Consider the following 20,630-nt stretch of genomic DNA (forward strand, 5'->3'; position numbering starts at 1 on the left):
ATGTCAGCTATGTGACATGTAACTTTGTTATGTGTGTATCATCTATTGATCAAGAGAATGGTATTGTAAACACATGGGGATTCTGATGTATAAAACCGAGGGCCCACAAAATTGCAATACACGCTGAACGACTTAGAAGGGGTTGGTAGACAAGCTAAAGCTCGATTGTTTGGGACAGATAATTTCATATAGTTTATCTATGCGACTTCTTAACTCTCTTATGTTGGGTATATGCGTCACGAATGGTTTGTGTTGGTATGTGTCTCACGAATCAAAAACCGATGGTTCAGTTCCTTTTCCATTAATAAAGTTGCTTTCTCCTCCCGCTGCAATGTCTTCCTTCTCCTTGCATTCTTTCTACTCCATCTTCCTACGTTTTCCCTCCAACTAGCATTCAGGTTTGTAGCGACGTTCAAATTGCTCTCAGTACGACGTCAACCGATGGTGCATTATGAGGCAAAATTGTAGGAAAGACACAAAACCAACAAGGGCAATGAAAATAATGAAAAAATATTCCTAACAATATCGATCTTCCATCAAAAGTATTCAATTCTTACCCCCATTTTTCAAACTTTTTAATAAACAAAACTCACGCAGCTACGGGTAATAAATCGCCCTACCATAAGGCAGGGCATATAAATTGTCCTACGGTAAGGTGATTTAAACTCATCTAACCACTGTCCACTGCTCGATGTTGCATTAGCCATGTTCGTGTTATTTTTCTCTACTTCTCTTCAAATCTCAATAAATTTTGGAAGCACAACATGTCCATCTCGATTATGATATAGTTCGCACATTCTGTTGCTCGCTGTTGCTGCTCTCGTTGATGTGTTGCTTAGTGGCAAAACAGAAATGCGAATTTACCTTTATATGCAACTGTTTACACCAAAAGGGGAAAAAAACGGGTACCTTGCAAAAAGGAGTATAACTTTGCAGTTTCAAGTCCCACTTCAACTACAACCCAATCTGCATTACAGGATGGGAGTCTAAAACGACTGCAGTTTCAGCGTTTTTGAGGCCTGCAGAGACACTGGGCTCGCGTTGCAGCAAAAGATTAGGCGGCGGCGCCCACGGTGGCGCCGGCGGTGAGCCTCGACGAGCCGTAGAGAGTCTCCTCGAACCGGATGATCTCGTTCTTGGAACCGTAGGCCACTTGAGTCCGCTCGTCGAGGTTGTTGATCACCTTGTCCAGCACCGACTGTTTGCCGTCGCTGCTGCACCCGCCGGCTTTCTCTATCAAGAAACCCAACGGCGCCACCTCGAACAGGAGCCTCAGCTTGGCCTTGGCTGTCGGAGACGTCACGTTGGTGAAGATGCCCTTCTCCTTAACTATGATCTGCATCATAAAAGATCCCATCAAGGTAGGCATCTCATATTTCTCGTAGCAATTCTGCATTCAATTTACCGGATTTTGTGACAGTTCTGAACTAATTAATGACATGGCTTTAGGAGTTCCATATTAGTGGGTTTTGTATGCTGATGTCTTCAAGCCAGGATGACGTAAACGTTTATTTTCTTTTTTTGGCAGAGATTTAATATAGTAATTAGGCACATTTTTGGTTTAACACATGGTTCTGACAGTTGCAGATTTTGTGGTAAGTACCTGGTTGACATCAGGAACCATTCCTCCAGTGTAACGCAATGTGTACTTCTCCTTGACATAGTAGTTGATGAGCTGAGAAGGTACATTTTGCAGTCATTAGACCCATGAAAAGCAAAAACTTCTTGACAAATATGATGACACCAGTACCAAAAGAGTTGTACCTTGTCATATTCAGGATTATCAAATGTAGCCCTCAGGTTACCAGGAGAGAACATTTTCCCCTCTCCAATGGTTGTGGTGTCCTTGACATGCTGCCATTTTCCTGCAATATTGGTTGGAAGTCTGAATACAGGTTGTATACTTAGAATAACTTAATTGGTAGTTCCAATTGTTGGAACGCGGAGCAACCTTCATCAAGAAGAAGGAATTCATGAGTTCCAGGACAGTCTTTGAGAGCGATAATGTAAGTAGTGCGAGGGCCATAGATGCCCATGGCAGCAGCAACTTGGTCTCCACCGGTGACGCCTGTCAGCTTGTCACCAGGCCAGACACCAAATATGGTTCCAACTGTGAAGTTCGTGTCGACAATGCTGGACCCATCAAGAGGGTCGAATGCTACACTGAAACCACCTGCAAGATGACAGCAAGACAGAAAATTCAGAGGACACGAATCTGCAGAAGGCAAATTTTTGGTATCGTTTAAATGTTTTGTAACACCAGTTTAAACACATTTTAGCAAAATTGAATTGCAAGATAAAGTGCTTAAAACTTGGGGAAGGTGGTGATGTGGTGAGTTTTCCCCTTGCTCTGCATTAAGGATATAATCTCTAATAGAATTGTGCTTCATTGAAATATTATATTATTTGCACAGATAAATAATCGTTCATATATATCCAACATTGTTTTCGGTTTGTGGGGGAGGATGGATTACCATCGACTGGTCCACCCATGTCTTGCAGCTCCGGGACTTCCTCGGAGCACGCATACTTGCAGACATGAGAGTATTCCAGAGCCTACATGGAGTGGTACGTTGTACAAATAAGTCAAGTGCAAAAGCATGATGCGATATATGCGTCATATAGCATACCCGGATGAATGAATGAATAACCATTGCAAACTTCTAAGCACCTCGAAGAGGAGCTTGTCGGCGAGCATATCGACGGCGAGCTGCTCGTCACCGAAGGAGTTGACGCAGGCGGTGCCGCCGCACGACGCCGTCCTGACCTTGAACGAGATCGTCCTCATCGCCTCCCCCATGCAGATGAGCAGCCTGATGAGGTTCTTGTCCGGCGTCGCCTTGGTCAGGAACTCCTCCTGGCACCATAGTCAGTTAGTCACACACACATCAGCGTAATCTTCACATGGCATGTGACACACACAGTTGCACAACTTGTATACGCGTGCACGCACCAGGCTGTCCCCGATCTCGCACCGGGTGCTGAGCGCCGCCCGGCTCGCCGCCTTGGACTGCCTCCCAGACGGCAGCGACCTCGCCGTGTTAACCCGCAGCGACTCGCCGTAGAACGTGCTCGGTGGTCTAGCGGCCTTCCATGGCATTGCAAACACATACGATTAATTTATGTCACCGCGTTGCTACATGCAAAGTGCAGGCTATGGCAAGTGGCCGGCCGTGTTTCCATACCTTGGGCCTGTAGGACTGCGAGAAGGACATGGCGGCGCAGCACGCTGGCGAGCGCGTCGCCGCCCCGCGGGTGTAGCTGGCCGCGGCCACCGTCTCCATGGCCGGCCTAGCTAGTTAGTTAATTCGCAGGGGTGACGCCGCCGGACGAGAAAACTTAATGGCGAGGGAAAGAGAGGGGCAGGCAGTTGCTGAGCTTGATAGTGTACAAGTTTCCGTAGTACGTTTTTACGTTGCCAGGCAAAGCTGCTGCGGGGTGCACCAAGCCCGGGCTCGCGGATTTGGGAGGACACTGGGACTGGACCAGATAAGTCGTGCGACGGGGTGAAGCCATGTGGCGCTGGAGAAGATAGAGCGTCATGGATGCACCACGACCATCCGTGGTTTGTGTGGCCCTGCGGGGAGGATCGCTCAACCGCTCAGGTCTGATCACAAGTTCAGCAACTGTAAACTGGACTACTATCTATTGGGTTCGTCCGTAGCATCAGCAACACAGTGCCATTTGGAGTTTAGGTCGGGGGATGGGTACACTACACACACTGTGCTGTGTAGAGGTGTGTTAATTCGCCAGTGCAGGATGTGAACCCATCCTCCTGCACGCAAAACGGAGCAGCCTTTTAACACATGATTAATTAAGTATTAGTTATTTTTTTTTCAAGAATAGATTAATTTGATTTTTTAAGCAACTTTCGTATAAATTTTTTTTGCAAAAACCACGCCGTTTAATAGTTTAAAAAGCATGCGCGTGGAAAATGAGGGAGAGGGGTTGGTAACATGGGGTTGCAAACACAACCACATGTGAAGCAGCAGACAGTCGGGCCCGCATGTCAGATCCGCACTTGGACTGGAGAGCAGAGCATCACACACAACCGCCAACGCAGCCGTCAGCGAGCTCGGCCAGGAGCAGACCATCGCTGACGAGTTCGATCCGTACCATGCCAGCTATAGACCCCGATTCGGAGCTTGTTGCCACAGACAGACCAAGAGCACGCCGTCGACAATCTCCATGAGCAAATCGAAGAAGCAGGTCCGCTGTGAGGGAGATGGAAAGAGAGGGATCAGTTCCGCTGTGTCGGTGCCGACCTGGAAGTGGAACTGGCGTCCTCGATTCAGAGCACTCTACTGCCGTCGAGTTTCTGTGTCTGGTGGAGTGGTGGATACCTCATCGCCGTTGCTGCTTTTTCATTGAACAATCAGAGATCTGCTGTTTCGTTGAACAGACAGCATTCACAATTTTGGAGATTGAACTGTATAGGGGTAGAGATTATTTTTTTTATGAACATATATCATTAGGGATGTACTATGAGTTGGATTTTTCATAAACCATACAGAATGAGTTGAACATAGCAGCCTGAATGAGTATAAGGCACACTATGACACAAACTAACCACTCATTTATTTTTACCACCTAACTTCCTCTTACTTGGAAGGCATGGAAAGTTTCACATGCCAGATGGCATTATAGTTTCAAGGGACGTTCATGAGGATGAGATGCCGGGGACCGGACATTCATAACAAACTAAAGAAACCTTGGCAAGCGAATAAGACAGGGGTTGTGGAGCAAGGCAGCTGCAATGGGCGGAATCTCCAAATGTGGGAGGAGGAGGAGCTGCATCAGCAACTGTTGGCTCAAAGTCCAGGGCAAACCTAGGTGCGTGCGATGAATGGTGTCCCAACTAGGAGTGTCCAGCACTGGATCGAACAAACGGGATCAGTAAGAGATGGAGCCAGGCATGGGTGCGACGAAATCGGCGATCAATTGCTTCAAATGTAGCCGTGATGGCCACCACCACTCAACATGCCCTAGCCCACCCCTTTGCTATACATGTCACAATACTGGGCATCTCGTTACACTGTCTGATGAAAATATGATGAAAAGAGATGTTAAACAGTGTGGATTTGGGATTCCTCGTCAAGGTTTCTATAGTTTGCACATTGATATTTTAGAGGTTGAGTTAGCTAGAACTTGAGTGAGGGGGATCCTAATAGTGAATCATGGTGAGGCTTCTATCCAGAAGGTGGTTACATATCTGAGACACTTATTTGTTGGTTTGAATTGGGATATGCAAGGTGAAGGTGAACCAGTATCCTTATTGGAATTGGTCTCATTAATTTCCCTTCTGATGAGGTGAGGAGTAAGATTTCAGCATGTATGAGCTTTCATTTGGAGAGTTTTTCAATCAAGGTCAATGTAGTGGATCACTTGTAGCTTGGGAAAAGGTTTGTAAGCCTATGAAAAAAGGTACAATGGGAATCATTGACCTCAGGGTACAGAACAAAGTTTTATTACCCAAACATTTGTACAAGTTCAATTACAAATGCGCTTATCCTTCGGTGAATTTGATTTGGACTACATATTACTCCTCTTCAGTTCCACATGCTGCCAGATTATGTGGTCGAATTTGGTGGAAAGATATAACGCAATTTGATATCATTTTCAGAGGCATGACTAAACCTATTGTGGACACAGTAAGGGTGTGTTTGCTACTCAGGGTTCCCAACCCTTCTCCCTCGTTTTCCGTGCGCACGCTTTTCAAACTGCTAAACGGTGTGTTATTTGCAAAAAGTTCCTATACGAAAGTTGCTAAAAAATCAAATTAATTCATTTTTTTAAAAAATAACTAATACTTAATTAATCACGCGTTAATGGATCACTCCGTTTTTCGTGCGGAGGGGAAGAGTTCCCCTCCAGATCTCCAAACGCAGCCTAAGTTCTGTTTTGTTCTGGGTGGACTTGTGGGAAGGCCAAGTTAGGGCACAAGCATATCCAAAAATGTTTTCCTTTGTGAGACATAAAGATGATTCTATCCAGCAGTTCATGACAAGACAGGTTCAAGACCAATTCCTCTATCTGTGCAGGCTCATGATGAATACAATAACATGAATTGGGAATTGGTACCATTCACTTTGTCCAGCAAAGATGCTATATTGACTTATATAAGCTCTAAAGTGTGAGTTCTACAAGCTCTAAAGTGAGTTCTACAAACTCAGTAATTATGAAAATAAAGGTTTTCACATATATGGTTATTGTTGATGGACATAATCAATTAATACTAAGGGAGTAGGGACCTACTATCTGATAAGAAGAAATGTAAGCCTCCAAATGTAACTATTAATTGCTCCTTTTGTGCCAGCCTGATACTAGATAGACCGGATAACACCTCTTTTTTTTTTTAGTGAGTTCAGTCAGAACTGTTGGACAAAGATTAGTTTTCATTGGAACCTAAACCAGGAGATCCATGGGATGGTTCAACAGCGAAAAAAAAAATCTCTTTTGGAGGTTCATATTTTATGGATGTTTTTCGGCTTGCTGCATGGAATATTTGGAAGCAACACAATAAGTATATTTTCAATAATGTCCAACACTCTATAAAGTTGTAGAAGCGTGCACTAAAGGATGACCTAAGTCTATATTTAATTATGCATAGAGTAGTTGATAGATCTTTTATTCAATGATGGATTGAGAACTTTAGGGCATCAGCAATTTTTAAGACCCTCTTGTATCACAAGGTGGAACCAAGTGGGCCCATTCTTTATATAATGGCACTTGTCGTAGTGTATGTGTGACAAAGGTGATATTGCACCTAAATAAAAAATTCGTTCCACTACTCAACTACCACATCCCTTCAATCCCCTTATGGTGCTTTTTTATTTTGCCTCAAATCCGCTCTGATCCCCTTCCGTGTGAGCGAATCCAATCACTGCAACGATGCTTGCGAGAGGAGCAGGTGATGGCGGTGACCATCGTGGGAGGAGCAGGAGATGGCAGCAACACTCCGTGGTGCTGGTGGGGAGATCTTCTGGCAACGACGGCAGTGCTCGCGAGCACGCGTGGATTCGACGAGGGTGGCTGCGGCGACGCTCGCGGACGCATTGGGGGTGACAGCAGCACTCGCGGGCACATCCAACAATGGTGACGGATCTGCAACAGCGGCTGCGACAGCACTCACCGACAGATCTGGTGGGCATCATCACAAGGTTCTTATCTTCTTCGAGAGATAGCATGAGAGGGAATTGTGATTATTTTTTTATTTCTTATGGATGGTTCTTATGCATAAGGATAACTCATCCTAAGAATATCTATTAGGACTACTCCCATAGTATATAATGCCCACTTTAGAGGTCTAAGATCCTCCCCTGCGACTACATTAATTGTAGGTGCCCTAAGATTCACATACCAGAGGGGCTTCCCATACTTTTTTTAAGGTAAAACAAAGGCCAGTGTATTGAAGACTGGGATGGTTGAAGAAGCTGTAGATGAACTTCCGGCTATTTAGGTGAAGATATATGGCATCCTGAAATTGGCTAGAACTGAAGATGCAGTCAAATCAACTGTTGAATTAGTGGGAGAATTTGAGGATTTATACTGGGCCAGCTTGCGATGTAATGGTCCAGTAAGCGTGAGGGTTGCTTGTAAAGATCCCAGGGAGCTGGACTTCTCAAACTATGTTGTATATCAACTGGGTTGGTTACTTGATTAGATTGTAGAAAGAGCTACCCTACATATGAGAATAGACAAAACCAACCTGTTGATGGCATAAAAAGGATGATGGAGAGGAAGACATAATGTGGAGAGGAATACAAAGAGCAAAGTGCTCCAAGGTGGAGGCAACCTGAAAAGAGTGATGTCCGGTAGGTGATGGTAATTCTTATGATCATAGAGAAAATCCACAAGCGCACGGATATATCGATGTAGCACTTCCCCTACGGAGTATTCTAAAGGGTATCGAATCCAAGGGAACGTGTGTGGTCAGATCTTCCTCTGGTTCATCCAAGGACACCAAGCAAAGGATAGGCCAGGATAGAGAAGATTTACAGGTGAGAAACAGTGTCTAGGGAAAGCTTAAGTTTAATCCTAACACAATACTTTAGGCACTGGCAACTCGCTGTTCCCAAATGTCGCTCTACTGCATACCCGGACAAGGAGGACTTAAGTGATCTCGAGGGCTATCATCACCTCTACATCTACCTCAAACGTACTATGGGATACGCAGCAATTATTTGATAACAATTACCTAAACACCATATCTAAGCAATTAATATCTACTTTAGTGTTTATAACTCACCAAATCAATCACTATATTTTAGTTGATTATAGTGAACAATAATCCCGTAAGCTATGTAGGAACTAACCAAGAGATAATTCTCACAAGATAAATCTAAATTACTCGGGAAGAATATTATATTGAAATCAGAGTAATAAACAGAATGAAAAAATGATAGAAGATTACTGACAACTCTGGAATTCGTCCGACATCTTCTACTCTACTCTCTTCCTATTCTAGTATTCAATATAGTACAATAGAGCCTCTTATAATTCAGCTCAAGCTTGGAAGTGTGTGTGTGAAGTGAGGGAGTGAAGTCTATTTATAGGGCAGTTATGACGGTTGTGAGAAGGGGAACTGTCCGAACTGCTCCACAACCGTCATCAGGAGAGCATCTGGAGCGTCCACGCCAAACCCTAGGATCAACGGTGATTGGAGGGGTTCGGCCGAACCTGGGCTGGGCCCTCCCGACCTGGCCTTCGGCCTGTGGACTCCCCTAACTCTCCTCTGTCCATTTCTCGGAATTTTGGGCTGAGTCTTTGATATTTTGATGACGTTCACAACCCATCCTTGTATGGATACATGTTTCTTCTCACTTTAGTCTAGATTTCCTCCCAACTTTGGGGTTCATCACTTGCATACAAATGTACACCAACACTTGTGGAATATGTGAGATTTAACACCTATCACTATGTTGGATGTTTTATTATTTGGACTTTATGCAAGTGTTGGCGGTATAGAATCGGCATTTAGCAGCCGCCAACAAATCCCCCCATACTTAGCTCTTTACTCGTCCCTAAGTAAAGGTTAGTGTAGAATGAATTTCTCCAAGATATAATTCAGGCATATAAATTATTCACAACCATACCTGCACCTGTGAACTTTATTAGTAGCTACTTACCATCTTGAGTAATTGATAAATGGAACGATCTTGATTCCAGTCCTTCTTGCTTCTCCTATCAGACTCATGGGATTTTATGAATTTTCACAAACCAACTCTTTTACTCATATTGACTTTCTCTCTTATCTCTCAAAGATATATATTTTCTTGTGGATGCTCACCAAGGCGAAGTGTGCCAAAGCTAATCCCTATTCTAAGGCTGATATATGGAGCTCGGTAGGGATAAATAGTGATATACCTACATCATATTTATTGCAAAGCCAAAAATATGGACTCAAGAAGATCATCAGTCATACTCCTAGATCAAGGGTGTTTATTTGTGGTGGAAAATGGAAAAGTAAAATATTTTGTGGAATGATGAATAAAGAAATGGCTCTCCCTTTTTCCTATACTTTCTCCATTTTTTTTCTTTGCATAAATATGGAAGGGTCATGGCTATATGCATTTTTTTCAATGCTTTGAGAGCAAGCTTTATTTCTTTTTTTTCTTTCTTCAATAGCCATGCCTTTTCCTTCTTTTCTCATTTTCTTTATGCTAAGGGATTTTCTAGGAGAAGAAAGCATAGTCTAAAGTAGGAATTTATTTGAATGGAATTTTTGTGGGAAGCCAACTTCCGGTGTAGAAGCTTACCTTGATTAAATATGTGGAAATGAAAGTGGAAATGATCCCTTGATCATGAGAGTATGAAAGATATCTAACACGAGTCACATAGATTTGACAAAGCTCAATATATTATCAAGTAGTCATATGCATGACAAGGTTCATCAATGATATACTTACATATGGCCTTGGTAGGTATAAAATGAAGTCAATTGGAGGAATGAGCCTTTAAAACATTTTTTATTTTGACAAACAAATTCCCATAAATCATGACAACAGGTGCAAGAATTTCTTTCATCTTTAATCATCTCACATATAGCAATCACTTAGATGTATAAGGTTCCCTAAACATGGATGGTTGTTCACAAGTACAAGTTCAGTTGAGAATAATGAATATACAAGATTAATCATAGGAAGATTTCATTAGTTGGAAATTTTCTTTTCAATTATGCTTGAACCAGTGTTTCCAGAATTTTCAGCTCTAGTACTATACCATGGTGGAGATATACAGATAATAAACATGCTCACCTGGTCAACTATAAAAATTGAGAGGGATTGGGGCCAACACTGGTTAGGCCGAACCACTCTGGTGCTGTTGATAGAAAACACGTGGCCTGGGAGATCTGCTTAACTCCAGTGCAGGTCCAAAGCTCGCCTTCGGATGTATTAGCGTGCCAATTGATTTGATCCTGTAATCAACAAGAAATAGAAGCAAAGAAACTTTTATCTTATACTTCTGAACAAACGTTCCCTTGCGAGTCTGCATGAATGAATTCAGGAACTGGTCCCGTGCTTGCTGCATCATTGCTTCAAACTCCTGCTTCTGCTTAGGCATGAATTTCTCTGGATCGATCGGCATGACGTTGTCATCAATGATGTCGGTCAATCCCGGCTTCGGCGCCTTACCTTTAATGGAACCTGGGCTTGATGGTGGCGGTGGCTGTTTCTCGGCCATGAGGAGGGACTGGCGTCTGACTTCTAATCAAGTCCCACCAGGCGTGCCAAAAGCATGTTGACAGAAAACATGTGGCCTGGGAGATCTGCTTAACTCCAGTGCAGGTCCAAAGCTCGCCTTCGGATGTATTAGCATGCCAGTTGATTTGATCCTGTAATCAACAAGAAATAGAAGCAAAGAAACCGTAGTTAAATCTATAAATGATAGCCGATCGGCTAGATGCCGATGACATATCATTTATCTTTGGGCCGATGTCATCCATGTATCGATCGGCAGTCATGAATTGGTAAAGAAGAACTAAATCTACTCGATCGGCTGTAGATATTAACAATATATAATCCTTACATCGATATATACTTAAATCAAGTGATTGGGATAGATCGGTCGCCATGCCGAGACAGTATAAATCACTTAGATCGAAATATATATTAATAATTAGACTATATACGTTCATAGCATAGCCGATCAGATAGATCTAGCATGTATCGGCTAATACTCCGATACCACTCTATGTTAAGATGTTAAAGCAAGTAGAATATACTAAACAAAAGACTAATATACTTAAATGCAGCAAGATCTTAACACAAAGGGCAGATTTAACATGTCAATCAAGCATATAGGATAAAGAATAGTTAAATCAGATACGATCGGCTGAAACTCCGATGCTATTCTAATCGGCAACTAGAAGGCAGGCTAGGGATTGATATTCTAAGCACGACTTAATAGATCAAACTTAACTGATGCAGCATTAAGTATGAAAAGAAGAACAATGTCTAGACAATCAAGCCACTAGAAGTCTCATAGAACGGTAGATGTCTCATATAATCTAGACCAATATCAATATTTAACCTAATCGGCTACCCTCTATTGACAGATATTAACCGACGGCAGGTTAGATGATGATATTGCTAGAGATTATGTAAGACATATGATAACTCGACGAATTACATAAACAAGATTGGAGTGTCATAAAGATGGAAGCACTAATCCCGAGAACGCAAGCCGCCATAAAAAGTTTACCTCTTGTTGAAGATCGAAACCGATGCAGCTCAACCCGAAAGCAAGAACTCGTCGAAATGAAACAAAAGTAAAAAGGGTGGCGATGCGCCGAGATTGTATTGAACATGTGTGTCATAAATTACATAGGGTTCGGGATCTATTTATACCCGAGGATTACAAGATATGCCCATACCGGACACGACCATTATCTCTAACAAACTCTAAGATACCACAAGTCTTTGCGGCAGACTTTTGCCCACACTTATCTATAAGGAATTCACATAAAATATCCTAATTAATAGATACAATTGCCTTCCCAGGACTCTATCCATGCGTGGCAATCATCTTGAAGTACATTAACTTGAACCCGATGTCGCGCACAAGTCGTATTGTCGGAATCGGCTATATCGGCTTATTTAGCTCGACTCAGACTCAGCCGATCTTGTCGTAGCCGATCTGGACATTAGCCGATTCCTGCCCTGTTTTCAAATTCGATCTCCGCTTCCGACTTTGCTTCGATCCAATCTTCTCTCCGATGCTGATGTTACCAAATTTGGTTGTTAACAGGTGCCCAATCCCTCTACAACTTTCTGCAAAGTTCAGTGCTTTTCAGGTATTCAGAAATTCAGCAATTTTCAGAGTATGTGCACGCCAGAAGCTGGGATATCGCCCCCACACTTAATCAAAACCTAAAGTTTATTAAACATGAAACAAACACAAACTTGGCATACATTGGGGTTAACACCAACGAGACACATTATTTATAGCAAGTGCTTATATGATTGGAAAATAAATGACCAAGCACCTACTACTTTTATTTATGGGAGAGGAGACATCTAATTAGCATAATACTTATTCTCCTTCCCTATTTATATGAATGCACGATTGATCTTAGCGCACAAACCACGACTAAGGGTATCAAAATTGCTTCTAAGCTCAGCAAGCTCTACCCCTAGTTCTGTGTTGCGATCCCTAAGCTCTATGTGCTCCTTACGGAGTTTCTTTACTTGAGCGGCGAGCTTATAGACCAAGGGCTCCAGTGATTTTACTTCATCTTCTTGAAACTGGCGGGGTGCCCTTACAATTGGAAGGGGCATCAAATGACGCTTCACCTTCATAGGTGGAGGGCTACGGGACTCCGCTGCCTCCTCCTTCTCCGATGTCATCAATGGCCGGAGCAATCCTTTACCATACCCACCGCCAGGAGTTCGCACTCCCCGAATGCAAAATCGATCCTCCTTGGGAGTGGACAGAGTGGCAGTAGGTGTGGTGTATTTGTGGAGCATGTCACGACCGGAAATAACCAAACGGGAGTTCCTTACGTGCGTGTATTATTCCTTGTCCCAGGAGGCAAGGTACACCAAAAGTTGATACAATACAGAGTTCAACAAGCGGAAGCGTAAATAGTTATTTTATTACATGGGCGGCGAGGGCCCAGCACACACGAAGACAAACGAAAAACAACGGAAGACTAGGGCGACGACCACAGGCGCTTAACGGCAGGCACGAGCTAGACACCAAAGCCTTCATCTTCCAGGAACTCCTCTTTTGGGATTGGGAAAAATTGAGCAAGACTGAGTACAACCACCGTACTCAACAAGACACACCCATAAGTGCAGAATAAATGTAAGGGAGTACAAGGGAGCCATAATATAGGGGGTTAGGGTTTGCAGTAAACAGCATTAAAAGTCACTTAGTTGCTCAAAGCTACTTTGTAAACACGATCCTAGAGCTATGCAATATTATTAATCAAGGCCGTGAACCCACACGAACCTGCCTTAACCCAAGGCCTACGATGATTTGGACCGAACTGGCAACCCGACCCTGGGTCCCAGCTCGTCCCAAGCCAACCCAGGCCAACCATTCCACATTTTAGTTGTTAAGCAGGTTTTAAGAATTAAAACGCTAACTTGGGTACATTGCTCGGCTTGCCCATAGCCGAGGGCGCGGCTATTCGAATAGGTTATACTCTGATTAGAGGTGTACATCTTTACCCACAAGACATGTCTTCCTCACGTGTAACCACGTGCCACATACCACCACGGCATACGGACAGAAGACATGACATAGTTTCCAACCCATCCTAGCCATAGACAAGAGTACCGACCCAACCCCACCTACGGCCAGAACCTCCGGGACAGGTAGGCAGGAATGAGCCCCTAGCAGCGGGACACCAGCCCTGTGCCATGACATCTCGACTACTGGGCTGCAGCTCGTGTAGCCTTTATTTGCCCTAGAGATGTCCATCTCCATCCGTGTACTTTTGTTTATAACCAGACTGAGCCACAAACTAAGCCTTACCCACTAGACATGTGGAAGTACGGTAGTGCTTCGCAACAGAGGCCCCAAGACCGGTCCTTATGTGGCCGAGGTGCTACTATCAAAACCATACACCCCGAGCCCAACCTAAAACCATTTTGAGGATTTTGAATAGAGGGGGAGGTGTGAATCCGATTCCACAATAATCCAACCATTCCATAGTGTCCAGGCGACATGAATATTCCCAAAGTCTAGAGTTGTAAAACCACCTAATATTGCCTAATTAAACAGCGAAGCATCTATCTAAATTCATACTAGTGGTACCATGAATAGAGTACCCACTAGTTGGGGTTTTGTTTATTCTACGATGAACAAGGTAATAATAACGATAACAATGATAAGGTCATAACAAAGGTAAATAGGCATGGCTAAACAAAATAGTGATAACGCGGGAATTTAAATAAAGCGATAATGCAATAATTCAAATCAAAATAATTTTATAAACTGGGATTCAATATGTTCAAGGATGATGTGACTTGCCTTGCTCGCTTTCCCAAACGTCGGCTTCAACCTCCACGTAGAGCAGATCTTCCGAAGCTGCAGCGTCTACACGACCAATGGAAAGGAAAAAGGCTTTTACTCTAATAAACACCATATAATAAGCAGGAACAAAGCACAAAAATGGGTTCTTGACTTCTTAAGGAAAAATTAGAGACTTGAATGGTCCAATTCCGAGTTCAAATGACCAAGTTATGGCCATTTGAAGTTTATATGCTCTTTAAGTGAATATTTGTGAATTTCTTCATTTAAATTTTAATTTAAAAAGGATTTATTGCGTCAGCCGAGGGGAGAGGGCGCGCGGACCGGGTCCACAGGAGTGGGGCCCACGCGGCAGCCTCACGGTCCACGGTGGACCGGGTGCACCCGGGCTCACACCGGCCGGCGCCGTGGGCCCCACGTGTCAGCCACACCCGAGGGCGCAGGCGGCTGACAGCCGGGCCCCACGCGGCAGCCGCTCGGCGCGCCCGAAGGCGGCCACGTCGGCGCGGCTGGCGGGAGGCGGCGCCCGCGCCCCTATGGTCGCCGGCGGCGGCCATAGGCACGGCGGAGCGGCGGTCGTGAGAGGGGAGGGAAAGGGGGAAACGAGGCGGCGGTCCACGGCTCACCCTAGGTCGACGGCGACGACGAAAAAGGCGGCCGGAGCGGAGGAAGGCGGCGGCGCGGCTCGGGTCGACGAGGACGGCGGCGCTCCGGCGGTCGGCGAGCTCGACGAGGGGGTGGACGGGGACGGCGACGGTGCGGCGAAGCCGGAGGAGGCGACGTCGGGGCGGGAAACGGTCCCTGCGAGCGGAGAAGGCCGGCCGGAGGTCGTCGGCGACGGAGGAGAGAGAGGGCGACGTCTCGAGCTCGGTTCAAGCGAGGAGACAGTGCGGCAAGGGGCGGAAACGGGCGAGGGAGGCGCGGGGAGGGTTTAAATAGGGTTGGAAGGGGGAGAGGGCGGCCGGGGAAGGAAGGAAACCGGCCGGGAGGTCCGGCCGCCATCAATGGCGCCGGCTAGATTTGCGGGAGCAAATCCGGCCGTTTGAATGCGAGAGAGAGAGGGAAAAATGGGGGAAAAATCCGGTGAGTAATTCCCCCCTATTGATTTCACGCGGGGACGACGGGAGGCGGCGGGATTCGCGGCGGCGGCGGCGCTAGGCGCGGGCGAGGTGGCGGGAGCGGCGGGAGGAAGGAGATGACGGGTGGGCCCCACCCGTCAGCGAGGGTGGCGGGCGGGCCCGCCCGTCAGCGGCGCGCGCGCGGGGAGACGCCGAGTGGGCCGCGGGGCAAGAGGAGAGAGGGGGAGGGAAGTAGGCCGAGCCGGCCTAAGAGAGGGAGGGAGGGTTTTTAGGGTTTTTCTTTTTATAAAACCTTTTCAACTTTGTTTATTTGTTAATAATTATTATTTGTGCTCTGAAAATTCCACTAAAATTTATTTACACATTTTAGGCTTTTAGGAAATATACAAAAATCCTCTAAGCCTTATTTGACTTTTACTTTGCACATTTTAATTTTTGGAGGCTTTCTCGAGGATTTTAGTTATTCTAGGCATAATTTAAAGGATATATTTTAGGGTCGTTTTGGGACGTGACAGAGCACCTCATCCCCTGCCTTGGTGAATAGGGTGCCCACATACCGCTCGCCGGGAGGCGGAGCGGCCTTCTCATCGTCTTGGAAAAGACATCGCGCCTTCCAGAGACCGAGCTCGCCCGTTGTCGGCCGTTGCACCGGCGAATCCCACCCGGATTTTAGTCTTGGTAACATGGCGAGGGGAGAGGGATCGCACTGCCGAATGGGGGGCCGAACGGAGCCGAGAAGGGTTCGGCTCAACCCCTGGTTCGGCCAAACCAGGGAGCTCGCCGATTGGCTCCAGATTTGCAGGGGATCCTGGCACAACTGCGAGGGGTTGAGCCCACACAGCGTTCACCCCTGCCATCATGTATTCTTCCACCGGAATGAGTTGATTCACTGGTGTAGGTTCTCCTTCAAGATTGTAGGTGTTGTTTGAGGATGAACCAATGTATGGCATGAGAGATTTGCCAACCATGAATGGCACAAGGGCTTGGATCAAAGGTTTGAGAGTAGATGGAGCAATTGAGTGGAGTAGCTTTTGCAAAGGAGGAAGAAGAAGAACTAACTCAAGGGCGTGATCCGATCATTCTACCTCTAACCTCGCATCTGAACAGATTAAGAATGAGCGGGGGAGACTACCATTCGAAAATGGGGCCGAACGGGTGCCACCCTGGTTCGGCCGAACCCTGCTGGGTCCGGTTGGCCTCCACTTTTTTTTTAGTCGCACACCAACCTAAGCTAAGCACAAAAATGACAACTTTACAAGGTTTTAAGCATGCATTAGATGAGATCATTATGATTCATAATCGATTACTTCAATAATATCTACTTCTTCATCTAAAGTTTCATTTGACTCAAGAAAAATCTTTAAGCGTTGACCGTTTACCTTAAATATGTTACCTGAATCGTCGCGGAGTGTGATTGCCCCGTGCGAAGAGGTGTCGATGATGTCGAACGGTCCTTCCCATTTACTGTGCAATTTCCCATGGCCGAAAAGCTTAACCCTGGAGTTGAACATCAGCACTTTGTCTCCTGGCTTGAATTTCTTAATTTTTATCCTTTTATCATGCCAACGCTTCGTCCTTTCTTTGTATATCTTAGCGTTGTGATATGCTTTTTCTCTCCATTCTTCAAGTTCGGTGATTTGCAATTTCCTCCATTCTCTTACTCCTTCAAAGTCCATATTCCAGTTCCTGATGGCCCAATATGCTCTGTGCTCGACTTCTACAAGGAGTCAGCATGACTTCCTGTAGACTATCTGATAGGGAGACATTCCAATGGGTGTCTTCTATGCTGTCCGGTATGCCCACAGTGCGTCCGGCAATTTATCCTTCCATCCTGTTCCCATTTTGTTGATCGTCTTCTGCAGAATATTCTTAATTTGTTTGTTTGACATTTCTGCTTGACCGCTGGTCTGTGGATGGTAAGGTGTGGCCACGTTGTGCTTGGCTCCCATGTCTCGAAGGAGGTCTCGGAAGGTTTTGTCGATGAAGTGCGAACCTCCATCACGTATGACCATCCTAGGGGTACCAAACCTTGGGAAAATGATCTATGTGAACATCTTCTTGGCATGCTTCTCATCCGTGGTGCTGCACGACTGTTGGTATTTCTTAACGACATTACTAGAAATATAATTCCCAGTAATGGCGCAGAAATACTCCTGGTATATGATGGTTACAGAGTTCATCCGCAAGCGCACGGATATACCATTGTAGCATTTCACCCGAGAGTATTCCAAGGGTATCGTATTTGTTTAATCCCGTGGGAATATCATAGTAGAGAGAACCTGATTAATAATTTATATGTTACTTGTAATAATCATAGTCTAAACAGGGGTTATGATCAATCGAAGGGTAGAGTGACACACAAGCAGGAAGCTACTCATTCTCATATTAAATTATCTAAGCTAAGTGGAAAGAAAAGAGAAAGGAAATCTATTCCTATACTTCCAATATCATCGTCATGACATAGAGTAATTGCATAAGAAAACACTATACCCATACCGATGCATCTCCCAGAAAAGCTAGCAGTATAATCAGTATAGCATGAATATAATGTAAAGTTGGCATTCAAATACTTGGAAAGTATTTCAATACCATAAATGTATAAAGAAGAGTATTCTAAATAAAGTACAAAGCTTGGAAAAGAGAAAAGAAGAGCTACTAGAGCCATACCTGAACTCTTCTGAAGGCTTCCGGACTCCGATTTCTACTCTATTCCTACTCCACTAGCTTAAGAACACTAAACTAAACTTGAAAGAATATGAGAGAGCTTTGCTTGAGGTGTGTGTAGAGAGTGAGGATGAGAGCTCATTTTATAGCCTCCAAATGATGGCTATGGCAGTTGGAATGGTCGGAAATGCCCTTTAACCGTCATTAGGGAGCAATCCTGGACGTCCACGCCAAACCCTGCATCCAACGGAGCAGATGGGGGTTCGGCCGAACCATGGGCTGGTCCAATCCAGCCTATTTTCGGCTAGCGGCCTCCTGGACTTTCTCTCTTTGTACACTTGAGAATTTTGGCCCAATTGATCATGACAATTCTAAGTTTTTGGCCCATTCATTGATAAGTCTAATCCTTGACATCGTCCGATTGATTCATCCTCTGATTCGATGTTGGTTCTCCTCCATTTTATGGTTATTCTCTGCAAAAGGTTAGTGAACCAAATACTAGTCGAATATTATAATTCTAACACAAATATGCATTGCAAGCATAACTAGTTCTCCTCTATTTTGGTAATATTGACGGTCGAAACTGATCGCTAACGACCGTCAACAACGGCATAGCCTCAACCCGCTTGGATACATAGTCGAGTACCACCAGAATGTACTCGTAGTTGTGAGACTTAGGGAAAGGTCCCATGAAGTCGATACCCCAAAAATCAAAAATCTCAACTTGTAGGTTATATGTGAGGGGCATTGCATCGCGAGTAGTGATTCCTCCTTCCCTCTGGCAGCTTGGGCATCTTCTGATGAACTCTTTTGAATCTTCGTACATTATCGGCCAGAAGAAACCACATTGTCAAATCTTGGCCTGGGTGCGGAGTGCACCATAATGACCACCATAAGGTGAGGCATTGCATCGTTCTATAATGTTAAGTCCCTCTTCAGTTGGCACACATCTTCTTAGTAAGCCATCGGAGCAGACCCTTTATAGCTATGGCTCATCCCATATATGACGGCGACTCTCGTATTTCAGCTTCCGTTGATTTTCTCCTGGTGGTATGTATTTGGATACCATGTAGTTCACTATGTTGGCATACCATGGGTTGGAGTCGCGAACCGTCATCAGCATGTCATCTCTCAAGAAATCATTTATCGGCTATTCCTGCATGTCAGTAATTTGCAGCCTAGACAAATGATCCGCTACGAAATTTTCTACCCCCTTTTTATCCTTAATTTCTAAGTCAAATTCTTGGAGCAGCAAGATCCATCTTAAGAGACGTGGTTTAGCATCTTTCTTAGTGAGCAGGTACTTTAGAGTAGCATCATCAGTATAAACTATCACCTTAGCTCATACCACGTAAGATCTAAACTTATCGATAGCAAAAACAACCGCGACAAGTTCCTTTTCAGTAGTTGCATAATTGAACTGAGCTCCGGTTAGAGTTTTCCTAGCATAGCAGATTGCATGATGCTTTTTATCTTTGGTTTGGCCCAAGACCGCACCAATAGCGAAATCGCTTACATCACACATAATCTTGAAGGGCAGAGTCCAATCAGGAGGTTGAATGATTGGAGCGGAGACGAGTGCCTTTTTGAGAATTTCAAAGGATTTTAGGCATGCATCTTCGAACTCAAAGGGAGCATCCATAGCTAAAAGGTTGGTCAGAGGTCGGGCGTTTGTTGAAAAGTCCTTGAGAAACCTTCTATAAAGCGGGCATGTCCAAGAAAACTGCGGATCTCCTTGATGTCACAGGAGGAGGAAGATGATCTATTACATCGATTTTGGTACGATCAACTTCGATTCCTCATTCGGACACTCGATGACCAAGAACTATCCCTTCACGGACCATGAAATGGCACTTTCACCAATTGAGTACCAGGTCCTTCTCTTGGCATCATTGTAAGACTTTGTCTAAATTCTGCAGACAATGACCGAAGGTCTTTCCATAGATAGAGACGTCATCCATGAAAACTTCCATAATGTCCTCGATCATGTCCGAGAAAATAGACATCATACACCTTTGAAAAGATGCAGGAGCGTTGCACAGTCCGAAGGACATCCTACGATAAGCATAGGTACCGTATGGACATGTGAACGTAGTTATACTTTGGTCCTCCAGCTGGATAGGAATTTGATGATACCCGGAATACCCATCAAGGAAACAGAAAAAAAGAATGACGTTCCAACATCTCATCAAAGAAGGGTAGCGGAAAATGATCCTTTTTCATAGCTGTTGACGGTCGTTAGCGATCAGTTTCGACCGTCAATATTATAAAAATAGAGGAGAACTAGTTATGCTTGCAATGCATATATATACTAGAATAATAATATTCCACTAGTATTTGGTTCAGTAACCCTTTTGCAGAGAATAATCATAAAGTGAAGGAGAATCGACATCAAATCAGACGATA

At 44.7% G+C, this 20,630-nt stretch overlaps 1 protein-coding gene across 1 annotated transcript; it reads right to left on the reverse strand.

Moving 5' to 3' along the window:
* Positions 1-829: 829 nt before the first annotated feature.
* On the reverse strand, positions 830-3,481 carry LOC127769267 (sedoheptulose-1,7-bisphosphatase, chloroplastic). The gene is made up of 8 exons (XM_052294803.1): positions 3,186-3,481; positions 2,954-3,088; positions 2,672-2,857; positions 2,475-2,556; positions 1,952-2,173; positions 1,765-1,865; positions 1,604-1,675; positions 830-1,336 (listed from the first exon to the last, which is right to left on the reverse strand). The coding sequence occupies exons 1-8, from the start codon at positions 3,282-3,284 to the stop codon at positions 1,055-1,057; spliced, it is 1,179 nt and encodes a 392-aa protein (XP_052150763.1). The 5' UTR covers positions 3,285-3,481; the 3' UTR covers positions 830-1,054.
* Positions 3,482-20,630: the final 17,149 nt, after the last annotated feature.

Source organism: Oryza glaberrima, chromosome 4 (genome assembly GCF_000147395.1).
Source record: "Oryza glaberrima chromosome 4, OglaRS2, whole genome shotgun sequence".
NCBI classification, from domain to species: domain Eukaryota; kingdom Viridiplantae; phylum Streptophyta; class Magnoliopsida; order Poales; family Poaceae; genus Oryza; species Oryza glaberrima.

Coding starts and splice junctions, on each gene's coding strand:
- LOC127769267 (XM_052294803.1), bottom strand. CDS start 3,284: ATGGAGACGGTGGCCGCGGCCAGCTACACCCGCGGGGCGGCGACGCGC. Junction 2,858..2,953: donor GCGAGATCGGGGACAGCCTG/GTGCGTGCACGC, acceptor CTATGGTGCCAG/GAGGAGTTCCTGACCAAGGC. Junction 1,337..1,603: donor TGGTTCCTGATGTCAACCAG/GTACTTACCACA, acceptor TTTATGATGCAG/ATCATAGTTAAGGAGAAGGG.